Source organism: Schistocerca americana, chromosome X (genome assembly GCF_021461395.2).
Source record: "Schistocerca americana isolate TAMUIC-IGC-003095 chromosome X, iqSchAmer2.1, whole genome shotgun sequence".
In the NCBI taxonomy this organism is placed as follows: domain Eukaryota; kingdom Metazoa; phylum Arthropoda; class Insecta; order Orthoptera; family Acrididae; genus Schistocerca; species Schistocerca americana.
Genome location: NC_060130.1, coordinates 682,987,669 through 683,015,452, shown reverse-complemented (window position 1 = coordinate 683,015,452; position 27,784 = coordinate 682,987,669). Strand labels below are relative to the sequence as shown.

The following is a 27,784-nucleotide window of genomic DNA, read 5'->3' as shown; positions in this document are numbered from 1 at the left end:
GAATAAGCAGTTCATCTTAGCAACATTATTATATTTAGTATCATTCAGGCTCAGTTTTATGTAAAACAGGGAGCCAAGACTAATAGTTTGCATGGTGACCATGAGTCCTAAGCAGAGCACTAGCATTGCACTTTCTTATTTTCTGTGTTGCCAGTGTTAGTTCAATTTCCGTCACCATCTTGGTTCCCAGACGGCAGCCACAGCACAGGCTTAGACAACACACAGGACACTCATGGCTTATGTTGTCAGCTGCTATGTTGGTGGCAAATACACATGAGCATGTCTGCTTTTGACAAGTTTGACGAGCAGTATATGCTTCTTCCTTTTGGCCATTGGTGGCCCTACAATAACAGTTAAAACAATTTTAAGTAGATTTCAAGTTTACTAGTTTTCATCACTAGCTTTATTTTATTTTTCAGTCACCACAGGGCCCAGTACTTCGCTGCATAACATCTATGACGGGCATTTTTCTGCTTGACGTAGGCCGACAAGAGCAGATGTTAATCAGAAAAAGTACAGTTCATGACTTAACACACGTCAGTCCCGTTTTTGGCTGTTGATCCATGTCACATGGGGATAGTCCCCATCTATTTTTCATTTGCTTTACTTTTTCACCGTTTTTTAATTAGGGATCAGTTCTGATTTCTAATTATATTCCTTTGCTCTTGACATGATATTCATCACTGACAGTTTTTTTTTTAACAATTGATTATTGTTTTTTATCAATTGAGGAGGGCTGAAAACTTTACCTAGCCATACCAATTGTTACTCTGCAGCATTCTGTAACCTATGACATAGCATTTGTAAGTAACTTTCTTTTGGCACTAACTTGCAAACTGTATTTATTAAGTATATACAAATTCGTTTTTGTGCTACTTAAAAGTTGCGAAACCAGTTGTGTGGGTTTATAAGTGACCAGAACAAATACAGCTACAGCAGATCATTCGACACTTCATTCAGTTTCATTATAATAGTTTTAACACCCGTAATTAAAAAAAAAAAAAAAAACTGTTAACTCTATGAATTGTCAAGCAATCATGTACAACTATTTTAGCTGTGGTTGCCCCAGTTTTAAACTTATCTACAACAGAAAGACCCTTGCACAACTACAATGAGTACAGTAAAAATACTTACATAAAAATGAACAAATTATATCACATTTTAACTATTGCTTAAAACAACTACAAATGTAAAATGACACCATATTTTACAAGAATTAAACTCTAGTCTCACTTGTTTACATAAATATTGTATTCTTTTCTTCTTTCTAACAGGCACCAAAACAATTTTTTCAGAAACTTCTTTTGTCTTGGTTGTGTCTTGGTTCAATTTAGTACTCTTTTCATTCTAAAAATCAAACACCCAAGCTAACCCATGTTGAGTTTTAATTATTCATCATATATTTGTCAAGATGTTCTATTGCTTCACCATGACATACTTTTCAGTTATGATGTTAATAGCAATCAATAATTATTCTCTGTCTTCTAGCCTCTCGTAACAGACTTGCCTAGTAATTTGCAACAACATTGCCACCATCTATTTTTCCATCCACTGCTGAATAAACGTCTCTAATAAAATTTTCAACATGTCATAATTTTTGGCTGTACCTATCCTATGACACTGCTTATTTCTGTTGTGATCTGTTAATTTCTAATTAGATCGTCATCTGGAAGAATATAGCAGAGATTTTCCTTAATCCATGTTTTGTCAGTTTGTATCATTTCATACTGCTGTTTTCTACATTTTACTGTCATAGTAGCCATGATGACATTCTGGACTGCTGCGGTGTCTCTTACCCATTTCATCATCTTCCTGTTCCTTCTCAGTATTCTCAACATCCTGCAGTCCACTGTCCCATATGAAACATTCAATTATTACCATTATGTTACACTGACTGTTTCATAGGTGTAAATGAAATTACATATTAATACACGGAGTATACGTGGTCGAAAAAAAAAATCCCGGATTTTTCGGTTAAAAATACACTTTCTCCCGGATGAAAACACACTTTCTCCGTGTTAAGTAACAGCATACTTTTCCTCGGAACTGTAAAACTTATCAATCCTTTCAATGGTTGTGGTTTTATACATCGGTGTAGAATTTCCCGGCACTTTAGAATACAAAACTCACAGGGAAAAACATAGTTTTGGAAAGATGTCTGAAGTGCAGCAAGATGTACACTACATATTTTCGTATTACGAAAGTATAAATTCGAATTCCACCAACCACCGCATGTTACTTTCCGAAGAATTGAAATCAAGATTGCGATGCGCTTTTGTAATCTAATCGTAGCTCATGTCAAGTGATCTCACCAGCCGATGATAGCAGATATTCAGAGCATAGGACACGTGATGTAGTCAGCCAATAGCAACATCAGTAATAAGTAGCGCAAACACACAAATAGGGAAAGGTAACGGTTTAAATTACTATACATAGTGTTGCTACAAGAAAAGAAAAGCTTTCACGTATAATGTTGGTATCTAAGATTAACAATCTGCAAGAGAAGCTAAGCTTTCACACATAATGTTGATCTTTTTTGCGCGTATTACATCACACAAATGTGCCAGTAAAATTTTTAACGACGACATAAATGTCTGATCTTCTGGGCTCGAAAATATTCTAAATAGTCATCGTCAAAGATTTGCTTTTTGAATGATATTCAAACGCTCTGTGATTTAAAAAATTCATCGACCATTCGCTCACAGAGTTCATCTTGCGTAAAACGAAATTAACTTTGAAAGTAATGCTTTCCAAACAACCATTCGGAATATTTTCTTGCAACCTGTTAGGAATAGATTCCAGAACGAGATTTTCACTCTGCAGCGGAGTGTGCGCTGATATGAAACTTCCTGGCAGATTAAAACTGTGTGCCCGACCGAGACTCGAACTCGGGACCTTTGCCTTTCGCGGGCAAGTGCTCTACCAACTGAGCTACCGAAGCACGACTCACGCCCGGTACTCACAGCCTTACTTCTGCCAGTACCTCGTCTTCCCACCTTCCAAACTTTACAGAAGCTCTGTCGCAGGAGAGCTTCTGTAAAGTTTGGAAGGTAGGAAGACGAGGTACTGGCAGAAGTAAAGCTGTGAGTACCGGGTGTGAGTCGTGCTTCGGTAGCTCAGTTGGTAGAGCACTTGCCCGCGAAAGGCAAAGGTCCCGAGTTCAAGTCTCGGTCGGGCACACAGTTTTAATCAGCCAGGAAGTTTCAGGAATAGATTCAATTCAACAGTTGCCTGAGAGTGCCAGATAACCTGCATCGCCGTGCTTGCGCAGCTACGGTGACCCAGGAAGCCCGTACGTTCGTACATGTAAAACATTAAAAGATCTTACATTATGTAATAAAAGAAACAAGATATTAGAGATTATACTCCAAGAGCATGGGAATTTTTTGAACCATAATAAAATGCATCATTCGGCTTAAAGTGCACATTCGCATGTCCAGATTCAGACGTAAACTTTCTTTGAGTACCAGTATTATCTCATGTTTGGTTCTTTATTACGGCATAATCCCATACATGCTATAAGATGAAAATGTGAACTTGAACTGCAGCGAATAGCTGAAACTAGCCAGCAGTGTGGAATTAAACACTTCGTTCAAATAAATTGACTGCCTCAGCAGAAACAAACCGACAAAAATAACTTCATTGTTCTGCAAGGCGATTAACGCTTGACTGTCAGACAGGTGGAAACAAAATAAAATCTGAAACTAATTACATATTTTAGCCTTACGTAATTATGTGAATGTATTTTAATTCACTTGATAGCTCCCGGCCACAGAAATCTGATTTGTTTTCATTTGACGCGAGAGTAATAAACGAAGAGGAAACAGCAAAATCACTTAACGCAAACACACACATGTTCGAGGGAACGTAAGACATGTTATTTGGTCTTAAAGTGTGCCGAAGTGCAGTGCCTGCCTCTTCACACAGCATTCTTCCATTGCAGGTCTCTGTATTTCACTCTGTGGAATTCAAACATGTAATGTTTTGTAATGGGTGTCATCAAACTATATTCATGCCAGTGGAAATTAAAATGTCCTGTAGTACCTCTCCTGCTCCCAATCGGCCGCTTTGACATCCTGCCCCTCTTAAAAAAATCTCACAATTAATACAGGATGGGATTATTTGTAACCGGCAGAACAAGAACTCTTCAGAAAATCTGCAGTCTTTACTGCCTATTGGCTAATAACTTGCTGTTTTGTGTGACATAAAATTAAATATAGGATAAATAAAACAAGAGACAAGCAAAGCAGTAGAACACACTTCTTCGGGAAAGAATCTATTACCTCATCAAAGTTCATCAATGTTTTGCTATATCAAAAAACGAAATGTCGTTGTCTAATACTAGAAAAGCTGTTGATACAAATTGTACCGAAGACTGGTGTGGTTTCTCGATTTGATTATGTGTATTTTGTCACTGTCTGCTAGATAAAACGAAATAGGCCTGCCTAATATTGCAGCAATTGTTACACACACCAAATAAACGAGACTGTTTTGGCACAAATGGTCATTTTTATAACACGATAGAATATAATTCACGAAGTACCAATATCAAATGCCTATTAGGCCTACTACAACCAAGAAGTTTTGTTAGGAAATAGTTTCACATTTCATTCACACTCTCTAGCTTCTGAAGCACGAGATCGAAAAGTAGTAGTACGAAAATTTTATACAAATTTGGAATCGTCATATTCTTCCGTGATTTGTGAGAGTCCCCGTATATTCTCCTTCCACGTTCTAACAAACAATGTTGTCATCATTAATCCCGTAACTATTTCTGCCAGTGTCAAAACTTATTCTCTGGTTAACTTCACTAACCCCACCACAATCGCCGGTTTAGTTATCCCGCATTTATTTTCCGGTTAGGCATTATTACGTGTTCGTACAATGCGTTTTCTGTGCTACTCCCAGAATACAACTTTAGCGGCTGCTAGCCAGGGACTGTATTACTGGCCCTTAGAAGTGTAGCGCTCTGGACAAAAATTTTCTGTCACAATTTAATTTTCTTGGATACACGGAGGAGACAATACACAATCTTTGTTGCCTGTTATTCCCATTAGTTGTTTATTTCCACTCTGGCAGTCTGAATCTATGGAATTCGCTAATAGTTATAACAGCGCTGATCATTTGCAAACCCAGTCAACCACATAAACATCGACTGGCATTCACCCGTTTGGGTTTATTCTGCTCAGCTTGTATAGACCCGTCCCCTTTTGTCTTCAGCAAAGTTTATTTCTAGATGTGATGGGGATTCCCCTGGCAGAGACATCACGTATACTATGCATGCATTTAAAAATCAACTTACAATTCATTCAGAAATAGACTTAGAATTTGATCAAAGATGTTCAAAAACCAACAGGGATGCGATCAAAATCATACGAGTAATCGATAGACCAATGGGCGCTGGATGCTCTTTTTCCTCAATAATATTAATCTGCCCCCGCCCCCCCCCCCCCCCCCCCGAAGCTGCCGCCTGGGGCAGATACCCCGGTTTGTCCCCGACCCCTAGTTCCCGGCCTGTTTCTGTAGCCAGTAACAGGAGAAGGTACTACTCATACACAACTCAACTGCACATGCGCATAAGCTCGCTCGCAACCACTCAAATGAATCTAATGTAAACAGTTGTGACGTCACGCTCATCGGAGGCAATTTGTTGTTAAGAAACGTTGCATAGTCTTCCTAAAGCCTTTGACACATTTTGCTGTATGAGCACCGTGTATTGTTGTTGTGTATGGTGCATTTCCTTTGCAACTTCAGTTGCAATCAACACTATTATGGTGAGGTTCTGACTGCAGTTCATGAACAAGTGAGGAAACGGAGATCTGATTTGTGGTACAACAAGTCCTGGATGTGTTACCAAGACAATGTACTTTGTCTGTAAAGGCACACTTTGTTCGACCACCCAACCTGGGGTGCTCAATCCCCCCCCCCCTCCCCCCCCCCCCCGCTCACAATTTCCTAAGGTCAAATCTGCGCTTAAGGAGCAAGATTTGACTGTGTGGAAATGGTGAATGCAAATGTGACAGAGATTCCCAGCAAGCTGACAGAAGCAGACCTCCAGCATTACTTTGAATAATGGAAAATTCATGTGGAGCATTGCAGGAATCTGAAAGAGAGTACACTGAAGGTTATAAATTTTGTAATGTAACTGGGGATCAACAAAATGTTCTGTAGCATCAGTCTGGTAATTTAACTCCATATCTCTTACACTTTCATGCATAGCTACATCTAGGAATATGAAAAATTAATGTAAATGGTAATCCAAAATAGACAGTTTTTAACATATGCATGTATGCCCTGCAAACCACAGTGAAGTGTATGTTAAAGGGTACTTCCTGGTGTAGCACATTTCAGGGATTATTCTTGTTCTATTTCGGCATGGAGTCCAGGAAGAACAATTACACAGATGTCTCTGTGCATGCTGTAGTTAGTCTCGTTTTGTCTCCATGGTTCCTATGTTAGTGATACTTAGGGGGTTTAGTATATTCCAAGGCTCCTCACTCAATTCTTGTCTTTGAAACTTTTTGAATAAGCTGTCTTGGATTAGTTGACACAGCATCTGCTAGTTTAGGTTTTTCATTATTTTTTAAATGCTCTCTCATTGGTGACACACGCTGTGACCATTCATGGTGCCCATCTTTCTATACCTTAAATAGACCCAATTGTCCTATATGGTAAAGGTCCCATACACTTCTGTAATATTCTGTGCAAGTGTTGTGCAAGCAATCTCCTTTGTATATCAGCTGCATGTCCCAGACAGTATCCTACAAATGGATCTAAATCTGCCACCTGCTTCGCCCATGATCGAATCTATGTTACCTATACATTTCATACCATTATAAATTGTTACAGCCAGGTATACACAAGAGATATCACAGTCATAGGATACCAGGGTTTCTATTTAGTGAAGGACAAAGTTTTACATTTCTGAACATCTAAAGTAAGTTTCTAATCTTTCCACTACTTTGAAATCTCATCACAATCTGATTTAATATTTGTTCAGCTTTTTTCAGACAGTATTCCATATACACTGAAATATTTATTGAGATTGGGACAGTTAGTGTGCATGTCAGAAGATGCTCCACATTCTAGTATTTGCCACAATCACATCTGTTGCCATACTCGATTAGACTTGCCTTCAATGGAGCTACAAGCTTTCTGGTGCTTTTCAGGCTCCTCCAAATCTTACATCTCAAGTTGTTGTCACTCGGTATCTCCCATAGTCGAGGGTAGTAATTCCACGGTTTGGTGAGGTCTTTGTTCAGAAATCTCTTGCAGGATTAAGTCTGCCAGGTATACAGAAAGCTCCATAAGAAATGGCATTTATTAATAAGGGTATGCTTAACCCTTTTGCTTCTACAGATGTGCTCTCATTGAGAGCAGAATGGTATTGCATTCCATTCTCATTGGTTTTTATACCCAGCAGGTGGCCAGGTGAGATGCACCCATTCATGAGGTTGCCTCCATACCCGTACACGTCTATATGCTCAACACAATTTTAAACAAGACTCGTCTGACCAGACAACATGTTTTCAATCATCAACAATAAAATGTTAGTGCTGACAGGCCCAGGCAAGGCATAAACCCTTGTGTTGCGCAGTTAAAGGGAACACAAGTGGGCCTACAGCTCCGAATGCCCATATCGATGATGCTTCATTGAATGGTTCACACACTGACACTTGTTGAGGGCCCAGTATTGAAATCTGCTGCGATTTGCAGAAGGGTTGCACTTCTGTCATGTTGAACGATTCTCTTCAACCGTCACTGGTCCCATTCTAGCAGGATCTTTTTCCGGCCGCAGCAATGACGGAGATTTGATTTTTATCGGATTCCTGATATTCATGGTACACTCGCGAAATTGCTGTACTGAAAAATCCCCACTTCATCGCTACCTCGAAGATGCTGTATCCCATCGCTCGTGCGCCGACTAAAACACTACGTTCAAACTTAGTTAAATCTTGATAACCTGCCATTGTAGCAGCAGTAACTGATCAAACTGCAACAGACACTACTTGTCTTATACAGGCATTGCCGACCACAGAACCATACTCTGCCTGTTTAGATATCTCTGTATTTGAATATGCACAGTTGTAACAGTTTCTTTGTCACTTCAGTGTAGATATCTGAATCATTTGCAAACATTCTGAAGTTACTATTAATATTGTCTGTCAGATTAGTAACATAAAAAATGAACAACAAGCTTCCCATGGCGCTGCAATGAAACTACTTCTAAATTGGTCAACAGCCCTCCCAACATCCTCCATCCTGCCTATCAGGAAGTTCACAGTCCAATCACAACTTCCACATGATAGCCAATGTGATTGTATTTCCAGTAGTGCATATAGGTGCAATATTGGGTCAAATGCTTTTCGAAAGTCAAGAAAAATTTCCTCTACTTGACTGCCTTGATCCATGGCTTTCAGGTTCTCACATTACAGAAGCACAAGTTGTATTCCACATGACAGATGTTTCCAAAATACGTGTTGGTTAGTATGGAGAAAGTCATTCTGTTTGAGATACATCATTATGTTTGATATCAGAATATTTTTCTAACATTCTACAGCAAACAGATGTCAAAGGTACTGGACTGTAGTTTTGTAGATCACTTCTGCTAAACTGAATACCAACGAGTGATCTACAGTATATTATGGTTAAAAGAGAAGCTAACTTTGCCACAAATTCTGTATAGAACCTAATAGGAATTCCACTTCAAGCTGGAGGTTTGATTTTAGCCATTGCAAGTGTTACTCAATGCCAGTAACACTAAAATCTTTATCAATCACATCTGCATTAGAGCAAGAATTAAAATGGGGCATTATTCCTACAAGTTTCTCTGTGAACAAACATTAAAATGGGATTTCATATTTCAGGTTTTGCTTTGCCACCCTCAATTTAAGTTCCTGTGTCAATTAATGAGTGTATGTACACCAACTTTGATGCCAATGACAGCCTTTAAGCATGACCAGAATTTCATTTGGTTTTGTGAGATGCCTTTGGATACAATTCTACTACTGCAGTCATTCATGTCTTTATACATTGTCTTTGTGACAGCCAGACGTGTCATTTAGCATTTCTCCACTCATAGCCTTATGTTTTATTTTACTCATATTGTGCTGTAATTGACACTGTATCCCTTGGATGCTCCATTCCATCATTAACTGTTCTAATAGATACTGCATAATCAATTGTTCTTTTGAACTGAGTCACAGTTCTTCTATATGCTCCAGTCAAGAGAGAAATGTTTCTAGTTCCTTGTTGAGATATGATACTACTGCTTCTTTCTCCAGTTTGCTCACATACTAACCTTTCTACTTGTTTTAATTGCCCTTTGTATTTGGGTAATAACTATTGCTACAAATAACTCGTGGTCAATGGCCCAGTTTAAAACTGGTGTTTTCAAAGCCATCAGGTCTATTTGTTGCTATTAGATCCAATATATTTTCATCAAGAGTGGGCTTCGTGACTACCTGTTCTAGGTATCAGACTAGGCTTTTAGTACCGCTTGATAGCATCTCTTGTCATGTCCACCTCTCACAAAACTTTATTATTACAATTGATTGTTGAATGATTATGATTGCCTCCAATGATGACAGTATGATTGGGGAACATACATACTAGTGAACTAAGGTTTTCTGTTTTATCTAGGTGGGATAGTGATTGTCAATAGAGAGATGAAATTATAAGTTTATGCCCACCTTGACACTGAGTACTGCTAAAACAATCTTGAATGCAACTTCATTTACATTCCTTTTCATGTACGGAGATCAAAGCTGTTCAGCCCAAAATTGTGTGACATCAAATGCTTCCTTGCTTCCCTACCATAATTCATCAAGGGTATATTTATTGGGATTGGGACAGTTAGTGTGCATGTCAGAAGATGCTCCACATTCTAGTATTTGCCACAATCACATCTGTTGCCATACTTGATTAGACTTGCCTTCAATGGAGCTACAAGCTTTCTGGTGCTTTTCAGGCTCCTCCAAATCTTACATCTCAAGTTGTTGTCACTGGGTATCTCCCATAGTCGAGGGTAGTAATTCCAAGGTTTGGTGAGGTCTTTGATCAGAAATCTCTTGCAGGATTAAGTCTGCCAGGTATACAGAAAGCTCCATAAGAAATGGCATTTATTAATAAAGGTATGCTTAACCCTTTTGCTTCTACAGATGAGCTCTCATTGAGAGCAGAATGGTATTGCATTCCATTCTCATTGGTTTTTATACCCAGCAGATGGCCAGGTGAGATGCACCCATTCCCGTCCTGATGCATTGGGAATCAAGTGGTCATAACAATCATATTTAATAAACAGTTAAAGATATCAAAAAGCAGGTCTTTGCTAATAATAGCAAACAAAGAGACAAATATGTTGTATACCTAATGTGCATTCATGTCCAAAGGAACACTGCTTCATACTTCTGAACAACATAGGCACTGCAATATCATATTTATCTGCCAACACTGGGCAAACGACTTTCAATTAAAATGTCTCCCCTGTACAAGAATATACAAAATGGATGTAGGAGTTCAGTTTGTAGACCCATGCTTGATGACAAATGGAAGTCTGGGGCTGACTGTGTAGCGTGTCTAACAACAGCATCACAATCAGAGGACTAACTACAAACGCAATCATTAAGAAATGAGCAACGAGTGTGAACATGTTCGTTGGTTGGTTGGTTGTGGGGGAGAGAGGACCAAAGAGTGAGGTCATCGGTCCCACAATCTATGGTGTCAGAAACTAAGGGAGGAACAACACCAAAACGCAGTCCAGTAGATGCGAAGGAAAAATGAGAAAACAAAGGGGCATAAGGAACATCAGGTGGCAGGAAGAGTGGGGAGGAGGGGGAAAGGTGGGAAGGGGAAAAAGCAGGGGCAACCCAGAGGCACTACACGTGACGGGGTGCCGGCACTGTCACCGGCACATCCCAATCCCCATGCTGTACCATGGTCACGGCACAGCGTGAACAACACTAGGGTAAGAAGTGACAAGAAAGGGTGGGTCAAATGGCACAAGAATCAGACAAAATGTCTGGCAAGCTCAATGGTCTCCCAAATCAACACCAATGATAAACAAGGGATTCAAATAAGGGAAGGAAATTCCGGTACTTAAATCTAGGAGGACAAATCACTTCCACAAAGAAAACTGAGGATGGACGTAACCATACAAGGGTCATCCGCTAGCACCCCTAACAAGGAGTGCGGGAGGAAATATTTAGTGCAAAGGGCCAAAAGGTGAGGAAGTCCAGTCAAATATGGATCACCATCAGGGGAGGGGGACCGCAACAAAAAAAGTGCAGACTGCTCTTTATAGTGCAAAAAATGATTGGTGAACAAGGTATGCCTGATATGGAGATGGTTGATTTCTCCTGGGAGAGGTGGTAGGAAGAATGTCACCTGGCAGGAGTCTGGTTAATCGCATGAAGACTAGGCCCACAACTGAACAAAGAGGAATTTGTGTGAAGGTATAAATCCACTCTGAGAAGGGTCACACACAATAAGGGTGGTAGGAAACCCCCCTCCCCACACTCAGCCAGACAAACAGTAAACTCGTTACCCGGGATACCAACACTGCCAGGAACTTAAAAGAAATCAGTTGAACAAGCATCACAGCCAAGTTGAGAAAAATGGTTGTGGGTGAGAGGGACCAAGGCATTGAGGGGAAAAACACCAGGTGATAGTCTGAAGGCCACTCATCGAATCCATATGTAACAAAAGCTGGGTGAGGGAGAACCATTTAATACAGCAGAAAACCTGCTAAATGGCCATCAGTTCATAGTAAACACCCCACATGTGGCAGGCACGAGACGGTGTTCCATGCCAACAGAAGACATGAAGGCATATTCCACATGACTGGTGGATTTACAGCCATCGGCATAAAAAACAGTAGCATCCCAAAACTCTCGTAAAAGCGGGCAGAATGAACTGCAGAACACTACCAGAGCAATGGAGGCTTTTGGCCCTGGGAGAAATCCAGCTGAATACAGGGACGAGGAACTAACCAGGGGGGTCGGGGGGGGGGGGGGGGCCGAAGGGGGGGTAGGGAGAACATGGGGAACAGGACAATGAAGGAAGATGGAAACTGCAGTGAAGAGAGACAAGGCGGAGCCCAATCGGTAAACCCACGCGAGGATGACTGATGGAAACTGCAGTGAAGAGAGACAAGGCGGAGCCCAATCGGTAAACCCACCCGAGGGTGACCAGCAGGCAGGTGATATCCCAGAGCCAGGAAAAGAATAGAATATGAGAGGTGAGCAGGGAAAGAGCAGACAGCAATAGCACAGGAAACCAGGAGCTGGGACCTCTGAACTGAAAGGGGGAGGGGACCCAGTGGCAACCAGAAGACTATCAACAGAGCTAGTGCAAAATGAGCTGGTCACCAAACAGATACCACGATGGTGGATCAGGTCCAAGAGGAGCAGTGTGGAAGAATCAGATGAGCCATAAACTTTACAATCATAGTCCAGATGGGAAAGAACTAAGGCCCAATAAAGGTGGAGGGAAGTCTAATGTTCCACACCCCAACAGGTGTGGGCAAGGAACTGAATGACATTGAGTATTTGGCAACAGCCAATCTTCAGAAGGTGGATATGGGGGCAACAACGTAAGCTAGTTGTCAAAAAGAAACCCCAAGAAATGGAACTGAGGTACCACTGCCAAGCATTGGGTGTCAAGGCAGAGCTCCGGATTGAGATGGACAGGCTCAAGCTACTCATGCCACCAAATCATCATCCATCACAAGGATGGGCCAATATTCATAAACAAGAAACAGACTGAGCAGCAAGATCTGGAATGGAGAGAGAGTGGGCAACCTTGGAGCACACGTTGAAGAGAGGCAGCAGGCTTTAGGTCTGGAAGATGCCAGAGGAAATGGTCCCATTAGGTGGCCCCATCATCACTGGCAGATGATGATGAAGAAGGGGAACACTTCTCCGGTTGGATAGGGTGGCGGGATGTAAACACCAATAAACCATAACCCTGACCTTGCCGAGAGGGGGGGGGGGGGGGGGGTATCTCCCTCAAATGCAAGAATAAAGGCAGCAGTATCAATGATCAATGCAATTATTCTCATGACCTTTCTGAACATGCCGTGCCAAACAAAGCGAATGCCTAGATGTTCCAGTTTGGCTCGGAGTTCCTCACCAGTTTGAAGGATGAAAAATTACATCCTGAATCATATTCAAAGATAGGTGAGCGATAATGGACACCGGGATGCTGCCAAGATGGTCAAAGGCACTAAGGACCACAGACTGGGCAGCAGAAGACATTTTGATAAACAGTGAACCAAACTGCATCATCTTACTCAAAGAATACACTTCACTGAACCTGTCTACGATAGTTTCTACGAAAAATAATGGCTTGATGGTGGTGAAAGTGTCACTGTTACTCCTGGTGCAGACCAGGTAGTGGTGAAATGATTGCACTGCAAGCTGGCTAGTATGGCCCTCCTCCCAGAGGGTAGTCAGAGAAGGGAAGATTGCAGGGTCATAAGAAGCAGCATAAGGGGAAGCATTCCCAACTAAAGAGATGGTCATTGAGGAATGGTCAGTTTTTTGGAGCTTTGTGTGTTTCTGGCATGGCAACCACTGCCAGGAGTTCTGATGCTCCAGAATGACAAGAAACCACACCTAGGCATATATAGGAAGGTAGCAGCTCAGGTATCAGAAGTGTGATTCCTGTGTTGTCAGGGGTCTCAATCAGAAGGGTGCATAACAACTCCACAACACAGACTGGCTACAGTACTGGCTATGTAGCATTAAGATGATAACACTGTTGAGTAAAAGATGAAATAGGGATAAGGCCACACACACCAAAGATGCTAAGTAAGATGTTCTTTCTCAGTTGGATCACACTACTGAGACAGAATTTAGAAGAGGAGGACAATCCGAAACAGTGACCAAAAACACTGAACAGAAAAGATGAAAAGAAATCAAAAGGATCAGAAACCGGAATCTCACAAAAGAGCCTTGAGTCCCCTCAGGGGAGTGTGAACAGGAAGGTAATCTAAACCACTGAGTATTGACTGGTCTTGACACAAGAACTAGCTCATATTACAACAAAAAGTATTTGTTTCTGAACATATACTTCTGGATACCTTTTTTACTATCCTGCTTTATGGCCTTGTGGGCAGAGCTTTGTTTTGCATTAGATCTCTTCACATTCAGTTTCACTGTCTCATATAATCTGATCATTTTCACAACTGCCATTAGCATATGAGGTGGCATCCATTCACTGTAATGTACCTATTGGACGTTACTTGTTGAGGTACCAGTGAATTAGAATAAATGTACAAGCAATCATGTCTAGTTCATTTAGAGTAAAATATGCATAGGTATCAGAAGAGCTCTCCAAAACACTACATTTTGCTAAAGCTCAGAGAACTGTAGCAATATATAAGATGATTTATGATATAACTCCACAACACAGACTGGCTACAGTACTGGCTATGTAGCATTAAGATGATAACACTGTTGAGTAAAAGATGACCCAGAAGAAAGCCACTGTAAGTGTGGCCCAAATACTAGTTTCTCCAGAATAATGTTTTTCATTATGGCATGGTACGGAATTCAAAAAACTTTTGTGTCAAATGATCTATGATGTAGTCAGGTCATTCATTCATGATCACCAGCAGAAGAAATAAGGCAGGAAATAAACAGGTTCATCAGCATGTCAATGATGTTGAAAACACATACAACAATGCATGAATAAAAAACACTTCGCACTCTGCATGAAGATGAAGACAATAAATCAAAATACTGCAGGATGACTAGGTACAGAAAGATTTTGTGAAACCCATGCTGTCATCAGTAATAAGCAAGACCATTGTTGTTCTAAAAATACAGGGACTTTAGATACGAACAGGCAAAATAATTACTACCGACGTACTACCTCCTCCTCGTGTCTGGGCTTGGGAAAGTATTAATGGCAACAATAAATGCTATCAGCTCATCAACAGACTGGTCAAATATATGGCATAATTACTAAGACAGTTCGGCACTGGATCAATCACATGAAGAATGTTGAAGACGTTTTGATATAGCAAGAATCTCTTGATGAGTATCAATGTAATAGTGTGATTAACCCAGGTGCCTCTCAGAGAGTTCTGGCATCATTAGTGCAACATTTTAAGACACACATAGTGAGACTTCTGGTAAGCTATCACACTCGCCTTCAGTATGGTGTATGGAAGACTGATCAAGTGGACTGTGTACCTAACGTGCTTCACATAAGATGCAAAAAATAAGGCTTCTTTTAGTACTATGGAATCGACATCTACATTTATACTCAGCGAGGCACACAACGGTGTGTGGCGGAGGGCACTTTATGTGCCACTGACATTACCTCCCTTTCCTGTTCCGGTCACATATGGCTCGCGGGAAGAACGACTGCCAGAAAGCCTCCATGCGCGCTTGACTCTCTCTAATTTTACATTTGTGATTTCCTCGGGAGGTACAAGTAGGGGGAAGCAATATATTTGATACCTCATTCAGAAACGCACCCTCTCGAAACCTGGACAGCAACCAACACCGGGATGCAGAGCACCTCTCTTGCAGAGTCTGCCACTTGAGTTTGCTAAACATCTCCGTAGCGCTATCATGCTTACCAAATAACCCTGTGACGAAATGCGCCGCTCTTCTTTGGATCTTCTCTATCTCCTCTGTCAACCCGACCTGGTACGGATCCCAAACTGATGAGCAATACTCTAGTATAGGTCGAACGAGTGATTTGTACGCCACCTACTTTGTTGATGGTTTACATTTTCTAAGGACTCTCCCAATGAATCTCAACCTGGCACCCACCTTACCAACAATTAATTTTATATGATCATTCCACTTCAAATCGTTCTGTATGCATACTCCCAGATATTTTACAGAAGTAACTGCTACCAGTGTTTGTTCCGCTATCATATAATCATAAATAAAGGATCCTTCTTTCTATGTATTCACAATACATTACGTTTGTCTATGTTAAGGGTCAGTTGCCACTCCCTGCACCAAGTGTTTATTCGCTGCAGATCTTCCTGCATTTCGCTGCAATTTTCTACTGCTGCAACTTCTCTGTATACTACAGCATCATTCGCAAAAAGCCGCATGGAACTTCCGACACTATCTACTAGGTCATTTGTATATATTGTAAAAAGCAATGGTCCCGTAACACTCCCCTGTGGCACGCCAGAGGTTACTTTAACGTCTGTAGACGTCTATCCATTGAGAACAACATGCTGTGTTCTGTTTGCTAAAAACTCTTCAATCCAGCCACACAGCTGGTCTGATAATCCGTAGGCTCTTACTTTGATTATCAGGCGACAGTGCGGAACTGTATCGAACACCTTCCAGAAGGCAAGGATAATGGCATCTACCTGGGAGCCTGTATCTAATTATTTTCTGGGTCTCATGAACAAATAAAGCGAGTTGGGTCTCACACGATTGCTGTTTATGGAATACATGTTGATTCCTACAGAGTAGATTCTGGGTTTCCAAAAATGACATGATACGGAAGCAAAAAACATGTTCTAAAAATTCTACAACAGATCGAGGCCTATAGTTTTGCGCATCTGCTCGACGACCCTGCTTGAAAACTGGAACTACCTGTGCTCTTTTCCAGTCATTTGAAACCTTCTGTTCCTCTAGAGACTTGCGGTACACGGCTGTTAGAAGGGGGCAAGTTCTTTTGTGTACTCTGTGTAGAATCGAATTGGTATCCCTTCAGGTTCAGTGGACTTTCCTCTGTTGAGTGATTTCAGTTGCTTTTCTATTCATTGGACACTTCTTTCGATGTCAGCCATCTTTTCGTTCGTGCGAGGGTTTAGAGAAGGAACTGCAGTGCGGTCTTCCTCTGTGAAACAGCTTTGGAAAAAGGTGTTTAGTATTTCAGCTTTATGCGTGTCATCCTGTTTCAATGCCATTATCATCCCAGAGTGTCTGGATATGCTGTTTCGATTCACTTACTGATTTAATGTAAGACCAGAACTTCCTAGGATTTTCTGTCAAGTTGGTACATAGAATTTTACTTTTGAATTCACTGAATGCTTCACGCGCAGCCCTCCTTACGCTAACTTTGACATCGTTTAGCTTCTGTTTGTCTGAGAGGTTTTGGCTGCATTTAAATTTGCAGTGAAGCTCTGTTTGCTTTCGCAGTAGTTTCCTAACTTTGTTGTTGAACCACCGTGGGTTTTTCCCATCCCTCACAGTTTTATTCGGCACGTCCCTGTCTAAAACGCATTTTACGATTGCCTTGAACTTTTTTCAGAAACACTCAACATTGCCAGTGTCGGAACAGAAATTTTCGTTTTGCTCTGTTAGGTAGTCTGAAATCTGCCTCCTATTACTCTTGCTATACAGATAAACCTTCCTCCCTTTTTTTATATTCCTATTTACTTCCATTTTCGGGGATGCTGCAACGGCCTTATGATCACTGATTCCCTGTTCTGCGCTTACAGAGTTGAAAAGTTCAGGTCTGTTTGTTATCAGTAGGTCCAAGATGGTATCTCCACGAGTCGGTTCTCTGTTTAATTCCTCGAGATAATTTTCGAATAGTGCACTCAGTATAATGTCACTCGATGCTCTGTCCCTACCACCCATCCTAAACATCTGAGTGTCCCAGTCTATATCTGGTAAATTGAAATCTCCACCTCAGACTATAACATGCTGAGGAAATTTAGGTGAAATGTATTCCAGATTTTCTCTCAGTTGTTCTGCCACTAATGCTGCTGAGACAGGAGGTCGGTAAAAGGAGCCAATTATTAACCTAGCTCAGATGTTGAGCATAAACTCCACCCATAACAATTCACAGGAACTATCCACTTCTACTTCACTACAGGATAAACTACTACTAACAGCGACAAACACGCCACCACCGGTTGCATGCAATCTATCCTTTCTACACACTGTCTGTGCCTTTGTAAAAATTTCGGCAGAATTTATCTCTGGCTTCAGCCAGCTTTCCGTACCTATAACGATTTCAGCTTCGGTGCTTTCTATCAGTGCTTGAAGTTCCGGTACTTTACCAACGCAGCTTCGACAGTATACAATTACAATACCGATTGCTGCTTGGTCCCCAGATGTCCTGACTTTGCCCCGCACCCTGTGAGGCTGTCGCCCTTTCTGTACTTCCCCAAGGCCATCTAACCTTAAAAAACCGCCCAGTCCACGCCACACAACCCCTATTACCCGTGTAGTCGCCTGCTGTGTGTAGTGGACTCCTGACCTATCCAGAGGAACCCGAAACCCCACCACCCTGTGGCGCAAGTCGAGGAATCTGCAGCCCACACGGTCGCAGAACCGTCTCAGCCTCTGATTCAGACCTTCCACTCGGCTCTGTACCAAAGGTCCACAGTCAGTCCTGTCGACGATGCTGCAGATGGTGAGCTCTGCTTTCATCCTGCTAGCGAGCCTGGCACTCTTCACCAAATCAGATAGCTGCCATAAGCCAGAGAGGATTTCCTCCGATCCATAGCAACACACATCACTGGTGCCGACATGAGCGACCACCTGCAGATGGGTGCACCCTGTACCCTTCACGGCATCTGGAAGGACCATTTCCACACCTGTAATGACTCCCCCCGGTATGCACACCGAGTGAACATTGGTTTTCTTCCCCTCTCTTGCAGCCACATCCCTAAGGGGCCCCATTACGCACCTGATGTTGGAGGTACCAACTACCAGTAAGCTCACCCTCTGTGGCCACCCAGATCTTGCAGACTGAGGGGCAACCTCTGGAACAGGACAAGCAGCCATGTCCGGCCGAAGATCAGTATCAGCCGAAGACAGAGCCTCAAACCGGTTCATCAGACAAACTGGAGAGACCTTCCGTTCAGCCCTCCGGAATGTCTTCCGCCCCCTGCCACACCTCGAGACGACCTCCCACTCTACCACGGGTGAGGGGTCAGCCTCAATGCAGGCAGTATCCCGGGCAGCCACAGCGGTAGTCCGATTGGGGGATGCGTGGGACGAGCTGACTGTCCCCCGACAAACCCCGCATCCGGACTCCCACAGTGATGACCATTGGGAACAGTCTCAAGCTGTGTGACCGAAGCCAACACTGCCTGAAGCTGGGAGCAAAGGGATGCCAACTCAGCCCGCATCCGAACACAGCAGTCGCAGTCCCTATCCATGCTAAATACTGTTTTGCAAAGAACGTCTGAACTAATCTACAGAGAGCACAAACAATTCGACACAACATTTAAACAGTATTAAAATACAAGCTTGCCCAGTAAATGCAGTAATGATGCTACTTGTACACTGCTCGGCGGCAGAAGGTAACTGTACTGTCAGTAACACACGAAAACTATTTGAAAGAAATAAACAAAGGACAGACGACTACGCAACTTTACACGTCACAGATATTAAAATGCAAATCTGCCCCTGCTAAATACGAAAATCATTTGATGGATTTAACTGAACAAGAGCGCTAAGAACACTCAAACAAATTTTCAACTTGACTACTACGCTTATATGAACGCTAAATAAGCTACTTGCGCACTGATGACACACTGCTCGGCAGCAGAAGGCTAACTGCACTGTCAGTAACGTACAAAGAATCATTTGTCGTAAAGTATTTGTATGCAACTGTTTTTTGTACTTTGAACTTTATCCTTATGCTGTGAAAAGTTTCGTTCACATAAATCAACTCAGATGTTTGGAAGAGTAATTTGCCAAAGACATGTTCTCATGCTCCACTTGGAGATGCGATGTATATGGCCTGACCCAAAACACATGAGGCCGATATGGCAGCTTTGAAATAGTCCCCAAATATATAGAAGTAGTGGTATTCACCTTCAAAATAGGACCCATTTGAGTCCATACAACTCTGTTCATTCCTACCATTGCTGAAAATGCTTCTACTGCGTGTTTTCCATGAGGCTGTGCAGGATCTCATCTTTGACAAATCAATACTACAGCTTCTAGATTGCACATATTTTACATATCTAGATTGCACATATTTTTACATACCTAGATTGCACATATTTTTACATACCTATGTTGATACAAGAACAGTCAATATGTCTTGTTATAAGCATGCAGCTCAGCCCAATCATGTGTAATTTTTCGAATACTCAGGATGTTGTGAGCATTACTCCCCATCAATTATGCATCACAGACAATTGTTTGAGGGTCAGATAGAGTATACTGCTAATACATCTCGAAATGAGATGTCACAAGATGGCTTTGTGCCAGGATGCTGCCACAAGTTAGGTTGGATATCATAATTATTCTGTACTATTTGTAATAGCTGTACATAGATTACAAACAAAAGAAACCTATATGCTATACAAAGACAGGTTCTTGTTTCACATTGTTAACAAAAATCTCAAAAAGTACCTGACTGGGAGAAAGAAAATGCTTTGTTGTGCTGTGAGTTTTAACTACAACAGCGCGGCATTTAAATGATTAGACAAATTATTTCTCTCAAATACACACAACAATGTGCTGATGTCTTTTCTTCCTTGCAGTCTGTTTTCACAGAAAACAGGAAAGTTGTATTTATGGTGTCTCTACTTATGATTAAAATACTATTATCGAATCTGAATTTGCAATAACAATAAACAAGGCTCAAGGTCAGAGATAGGGAGGAAGAGCAGATCGGCAGAGAGAGGTGAAAGGATGAACTGGAGGGAAAGGGGAAGGGGGGGGGGGAGGGAGGGAGGGGGGGGGGGGGAGAGAGAGAGAGAGAGAGAGAGAGAGAGAGAGAGAAGTAGATGGGCAGAGAGAGGGGTCAGGGGCAGGAGCAAGAGACTGGCAGAGAGAGGAGGCATGAACAGCAGACTGACAAAGAGGGAGAAGAAAGAGATTAGGATGCATATCCAATTCCCATACATATTTAGCAATTGCGAAGCACTGCCAGATTCACTAGTATATTTTACAAGTATAGAAATTGAGCTAACAAGAAAACTAAGGTATATGGAAATTCTAAAACTTCATGTTCAGCACATATCTCTCTCTCTCTCTCTCTCTATGGCAGGAGCAATGTAAAAAACTAAAGTATGACTAAATTTGTGAAGTTTGCTTCCTACTGTTATTTGATTAAGGACAGATGCTTAATCCCTGTTTCTATGATTTTTCTATTTACAACAATATATTGACATTCTACAACTATGCAGAACTGTACTGCTGAAAACCGAACGTTTCCGAAACTGACCAGAGAAAGTATGTCGGATGAAGAGGGTGTAGGCACATATGAATGCTGGTGGCTCAGCGGTAGCCTACTTTGTTTCAGAGCTGCACTGCTTGTCATATGAAGTCCTGTGTTGGGATCAGATAGCTTTGTATTCTTCACCTGCTTCGTCAAATACGAAATCACTGCAACATACGAAGAAAATTACACTATTAAAATGGCAAAATAACAAAAACACAAATATGAAAATGTATATGGGGCTGAATCCTGGGAAACAAGGGGGTAAGTAGGGAAGGAATGGATAGTGCCTGGAGTGGAGATGGGAGGTCAAAAGGGGGGGGGGGGGGGGCTGTGAAGTAGCCAGGTCCTGGGAAGTGGGAAAATGCAAATGGCAGGTTCTTAAGAACAGGGGTGGGGAGGACTGTGTCATAACCAAATGCAAACTAAGCAAATCACAGCCATCGACATAGCATATAGAAACCAGGAGTGATGCTAAGTAGATGGCCAACAACACATTAGAGAGAGCAAGTTACAACTGCAAGTGACATGAGCACAAAGCAGTACTGATGAAAAAACCAGAATAATCCTAAGTAATACCACACAATCATGGTTCCTCATCAAATTCTAGGTCCAGAAAAGTGAGGTAACAACTGTGTTTGGGAATCAGTATAATGAAGACTGCACAGACAAGTTATGAATTATTGAGCCACCCACCAGGACAGAAAATTATTGCCTTTAGCAGGCCACTGGCAAGGTACATGTGACAAGTTTGCCACAACCTCAGAAGAAGGAGAAGGAGACGAAGAACAAGCATCAACTGTCATATCTGACACAAATCATACTGTTCTGAGTCTTTCCCTAAATTGCTGGAAATTAGAGGGCAGTAAATGGACACATTTGAAGCAAGGGAAAGACAGAATAAGTGCCCAGGTTCAGAATTGGAGTTTGAAGGGATGGTAGTGGCCAAGTGCACAAGCACAGGGGAAAGTAAGTGACTGCAAGGAGGTAGGAGAGGGGAGGGGGGAGGGGGAGGCAGCAAGTGGTGGAGTCTTGGTAGTGGAGGAGATGGGGCTCAGTCCTGGTGCAGGTTGATGATATAGAGTATGGAGGTGGGTTAACTGGATACATAAGATCAACATGAATGTAGTTCACTACCAAATGGCTTTTTATTTTAGGCAGTATATTCATGTTTCATTAGTTTTTACAAATCACTGGTTGCAGCTGAGTAGGAAACACCAGCGGAAACTGGCTGGGTTGATGGTAGAATAATTGGAAGGGGTACTGCTATTCCTTAGAGTACACCTGTAGTCACAGGTGTGAAGGCAGCAGCTTTTTCATGGAGTTATTTAGACTTCACTGCATCATTATGATACAACATCAATAAAAGTAAAAATTTTGAGCCTGATACATGAGAAGATACACTGAAGTGACAGAAGTCGTGGGATAGCTCCTAAAAATTTTGTCAGATCTCCTTTTACCCAGCGTAATGCAGCAACTTGACACGGTATGGACTCAATAAGTCACTGGAAGTCTCTGCAGAAATATTGAGCCATGCTACCTTTATAGCCATCCATAGTTGTGAAAGTGTTGCTGCTGCAGGATTTTGTGCACGAACTGACCTCCCGATTATGTTCCATAAATGTTCAATGCCATTGATATCAGGCGATCTGGGTGGCCAAATGATTTGCTCAAATTGCCCAGAATGTTCTTCAAACCAATCGCAAACAGTTGTGGCCCAGTGAGATGCCAAATAGTCATCCATAAAAATGAACTCCATGACTAGTTGGAAGTGGCCTCCAAATAGATGAACACATCCTTTTCCAGTCAACGATAAATTCAGCTTGACCAGAGGGGCCCATCCATTCCAAGTAAACACAGCCCATACCATTATGGAGCCACCACCAACTTGCACAGTGTGTTGTTCAAAACTTGGGTCCATGGCTTCGTAGGGTCTGCGTCACACTAGCACCACCATCAGCTTTTACCAACCTGAAGTGGAGACTCATCTGATCAGGCCACTGTTTTCCAGTCATTCAGTGTCCAAATGAAATGGTAGCAACATTAGGAGAGGCACTGTAGTCGACGTTTTGCTGTTAGCAAAGGTACTTGCACCATTTTCTGCTGCCATAGCCTATTAATGCCAAATCTCACGACAATGCCCTAACGGATAAATTCATTGTACATTCCACATTGATTTCTGCTTTACTTCATGCAAATGCTGCTGCTCTCAATCATGAAGTGAAGGCCGTCGGCCTCTGCATGGTCTGTGGTGAGAGGTAACGTCTGAAATTTTATATTCTTGCCACTCTCTTACCACTATGGATTTCATAATATTGTATTCCACAACAATTTCTAAAATGGAATGCCCTTGTGTCTAGCTACAACTAACATTCCGCATTCAAAGTCTGTTAATTCCTTTCGTGCGGCCATAATCATGTGATAAACCTTTTCACATGAATCACCTGAGCACAAATGACAGCTCTGCCAGCTCACTGCCCTTTTATACCTTGTGTATGTGATACTACTGCCATCTGTATTTCTGCATATCGCTATCCCATGACTTTTGTCACCTCAGTGTATAAACGAGGTTAAAATAAATAAATTATTCCAAAAAATTGAGGGAAAATTGAGGGAAAATTAAGTGAAGATTTAAAATTGTCATTTGTTATATAGTTTTACATCTGTATTCTGCAAACCATCTCAAGATGTATGGTGGAGGCTTCTTCGTGCACCAGTATTATTTCTTCCTGAAGTTGCTCCAGTGTTACCACCTTGCAAGATGTCTATGGGGGATGTAATGTGTTGATTGGCAGAGTTGTTGCATGTCCTCCTGAGGGATCTCATGCCAAATTCTGTCCAATTGATGCACTACGTCATCAAAATCCCAAGATGGTTGGAGGGCTCTGCCCAGAATGCTCCAAATGTTCTCAGCTGGGGAAAGATATGACTACCTTGCTGGCCAAGATAGGGTTTGGCTAGTGGGGAGACAAGCAGTAGAAACTCTCACCATGTGCGAGCAGGCATTATCTTGCTGAAATGTAGGCCCAAGTTGGCTTGCCTTGAAGGGCAACAAAATGGGTATAGAACTGTATTGTCGACGTACTGCTTTGCTGGATGGGTGTTCTGTTATGAAACTAAATGTCACCCGAGACCACCACATATCCCACCACTATCTGGGGCATCTCCAGACATGTCTTTGCTCATCATTGGGACTCATCACTGAAAACAATTTTACTCCAGTCAATACAGTTCCAGGTGGCAATGACCAGCAAAGATGCAATGACCAGCAACGATATGTCTGGAGATGCTCCTGACAGTGGTGGGACACCAACCTGACTGTCACCTGCCATACAGACTGACAACCAGGAGTGATTGTCTGGGGTGAGATTTCATTTCATTTTGGTTGTCATCCGCGGCACCCTTGCAGCATAGCAGTACATCAATGATATTCTACACCCCGTTTTGTTGCCCTTCATGGCAAGCCATCATGGGCTTACATTTCAGTAAGATAATACCCACCTGCATATGGTGAGGGTTTCTACTGCTTGTCTTCATGCTAGCCAAACCTTCCAGATTTCCCGGTTAAAAATACACTTTCTCCTGAGTAAAAACACACTTTTTCCGTCTTAAGTGACAGTTTATTTCCCGGCACTTAAGAAAACGAAACTCAGGGAAAAAGACACGTTTTGGAAATATCTTTGATGTGCAGCAACATGTACGCTGCGTATTTTCGTATTACGAAAGTATACATTGGAATTCCACCAAACACCGCATGTTACTTTCCGAATCACTGAAATCGAGATTGCGATGCGTTTTTGTAAGCCAGTCATAGCTCATGTCACATGATCTCGCCAGCCGATGACAGTGAATATTTAGAGCATAGGACGCGTGATGTAGTCAGCCAACAGCAACATCATTGTTAAGTAGCGGTAACACACAAGTTAATGGTTTAAATCAATATACACAGTGTTGCTACAAGAAAAGCAAAGCTTTAACATATAATATTGGTCTCTAAGGTTAATAATCTGCAAGAGAAGCTAATCTTTCGCATATAATGTTGACTTTCTTGCGCGTGTTACACTTTAAGATATATCCCACAAATGTGCGAGTAAAATTTTTAATAATGACATAAATGTCTGATCTTCAGGGTTCGAAATTCTTCTAAATGTGTCGTCATCAAAGATTTGATTTTTAAATGAGAGTCAAACGCTCTGTGATTTAAGAAATTCATGGTACATTCTCGCGCATAGTCCAATTTACGTTTAAGTATATTTACTTTGAAAGTAACACTTTTCAAACCAGCATTCGCAATATTTTTCCTCAACATGTTAGAAATAGGTTAGTTTCAGCAGTTGCCAGAGAGCGCCGGGTAACAGGTGACACCGCGCTTGCACAGCTACCATGACGTAGGAAGCCCGTACGTACGTACATGTAAAACATTAAAAGATCTTACATTATGTAAAGCAGCAAGACATCACAGGGTTCTCCAAGAGCATCAGAATTTCGTGAACCATACTAAAATGTGCACATTTAAACTGCAACTTAAAGTACACATTCGTATGTCCAGATTCCCAATGAAGTAGACCTCAACCTGATATTAAGCTTTTCAGTGTGGTTTTTGGGATGTAAATTTTCTTGGAGCACCAGTACTGTATTACATCATGTTTGGTTTTTTATTATGGTGTAATGCCATACGTGCTAGAAGATGAAAACGTGCACTTGAAACGCAACGAACAGTTGAAACTAGCCAGTACTGTGGAATTAAAATTTTAGCTTCAAATACATTGATTGTCTCTGCGAAAAAGGTTAATAAAAGCCAAATTTCTTCAGCAAACACACAAAAATAACTTCATTGTTCTGCAAGGCGATTAATGCTTGACTGTCAGAAAGGTGGAAATAAAATAAAATCTGAAACTAATAACGTATTTTAGCCTTCCGTAATTATGTGAATGTATTTTAATTCACCTGATACCTCCTGGGCACAGATATGCATTTTGTTTCATTTGCGAGAGAGTAAAGGAAGGGGAAACAGCAAAATCACTAAACGTAAACACGGGTCACGTGGAGACTACCCACCATAACTCGGGCTGCTCTGCCCATCAGCCACGGGATCTACGATATTTGCAAACCGGGTCAATACTAAAAAAAAAATAGAGTTTTCAAAAATATGTGCATCTTGTAGGGCACATCATTCTGAAAATTTTGAAACATAAAACATGTGTGTTCGAGAAAATACATGTTATTTGGTCTTAAGTGTGCCAAAGTGCAGTGCCATGCCTCTTTATACAGCATTCTTCTATCGCACGTCACCGTATTTTGCTCTGTGTAATTGAAACGTGTATATTTTGTAAGCGATGCCATCAAACTATATTCAGGACAGTGGAAATTGAAATGTCCTGTGGTGCCTCTCCTGCTCCCAGTTGGCCGCTTTGACAGCCTGCCTCTCTTTTTTATTTTTTTAACTCGCCATTAATAGCGGATGGGATTATATGTAATCGGGAGAACAAGAACTCTTCAAAAAATTTGCACCCTTTATTGTCTATTAGCTAATAACTTGCTGTTATGTGTGACAAAAATTAAATATAGGATGCATAAAACCAATATAGACAAGAGACAAGCAAGAAAGTACACATTTCTTCAGTCTTTACCTCCTAGCATTTTTTTTCTGTCCAATCTTGCTACAGCTTTACATGGCGTACTTTTCTTTCTGCGCAAGAATCTATCACCTCACCAAAGTTCGTCAAACGTTTTGCTACATGATAAATTGAAATTTCGTTATCTAATACTGAAAACGCTGTTAATACAAATAACACCCACGACTGGTGTGGTTTCTCGATCTGATTACATCTATTCTGTCACAATGCTAGATAAAACAAAATAGGCCTTTCTAATATTGCAGCAGTTTTGTAACACACACCAAATAAGCGAGACTGTTTTGGCACAAATGGTCACTTTTATAACACGACAGAATATAATTCACGAAGTACCGATGTCAAATGCCTATTAGGCCTACGACAAACAAAAAGCTTTATGTTAGGAAATAGTTTCACATTTCATTCATACGCACCAGTTTCTCAAGCACGAGATCGAATAGTAGTATTACAAAATTTTTATATAAATTTGGAATCTTCTTATTCTTCCATAATTTGTGTGATCTCCCCGTTTCTTCTGCTTCCTCGTTCTAATAATCTTGTCATCACCAATTCTGTAGCTATTCCTGCCATTGTCAAAATTTGTTCGCCGGTTAATTTCAGTAACCCGGCCAGAATCACCAGTTTAGTTACCCCGCGATTATTCTGCAGTTAGTAGTTGTTACATATTCGTACAAAACTTTTTCTACGTTACCTCCAAAATAGAACTTAAGGGGCTGCTAGCCGGGGACTGTACAACTGTTCCTTAATAGTGTAGCGATCTGGCCAAAAATTTTCTGTCAAAATTTCATTTTCTTCGATACAATGAGAAGATAATACGTAATCTTCCTCATTTGTTATTCCTGTAGCCGTTTATTTCCATTCTAGTAGACTGAATCTATGGATTTCGCTAGTAATTATAACAACGCTGATCATTCGGAAACCCAATCAACCACATAATACGACAGCAATTGCCATTCATCCGTTCGGCATTACTCCGCTCAGCTGGTATAGCCTCATCCCCTTTTGTCTGCGGAAAGTTTATTTCTAGA

General features: G+C 41.4%; 1 protein-coding gene across 3 annotated transcripts in view; it reads right to left on the bottom strand.

Annotated features, from left to right (window-relative positions):
* LOC124555635 (spindle assembly abnormal protein 6 homolog) overlaps positions 1-27,784 on the bottom strand; it is a 275,888-nt gene that overhangs the window by 19,158 nt on the left and 228,946 nt on the right. For all 3 annotated transcript variants that reach the window (XM_047129612.1, XM_047129613.1, XM_047129614.1), the window contains one exon: positions 21,127-21,287. In XM_047129612.1, coding sequence (XP_046985568.1) covers positions 21,127-21,287 — 161 coding nt within the window. The remainder of the gene's footprint in view (positions 1-21,126; positions 21,288-27,784) is intronic.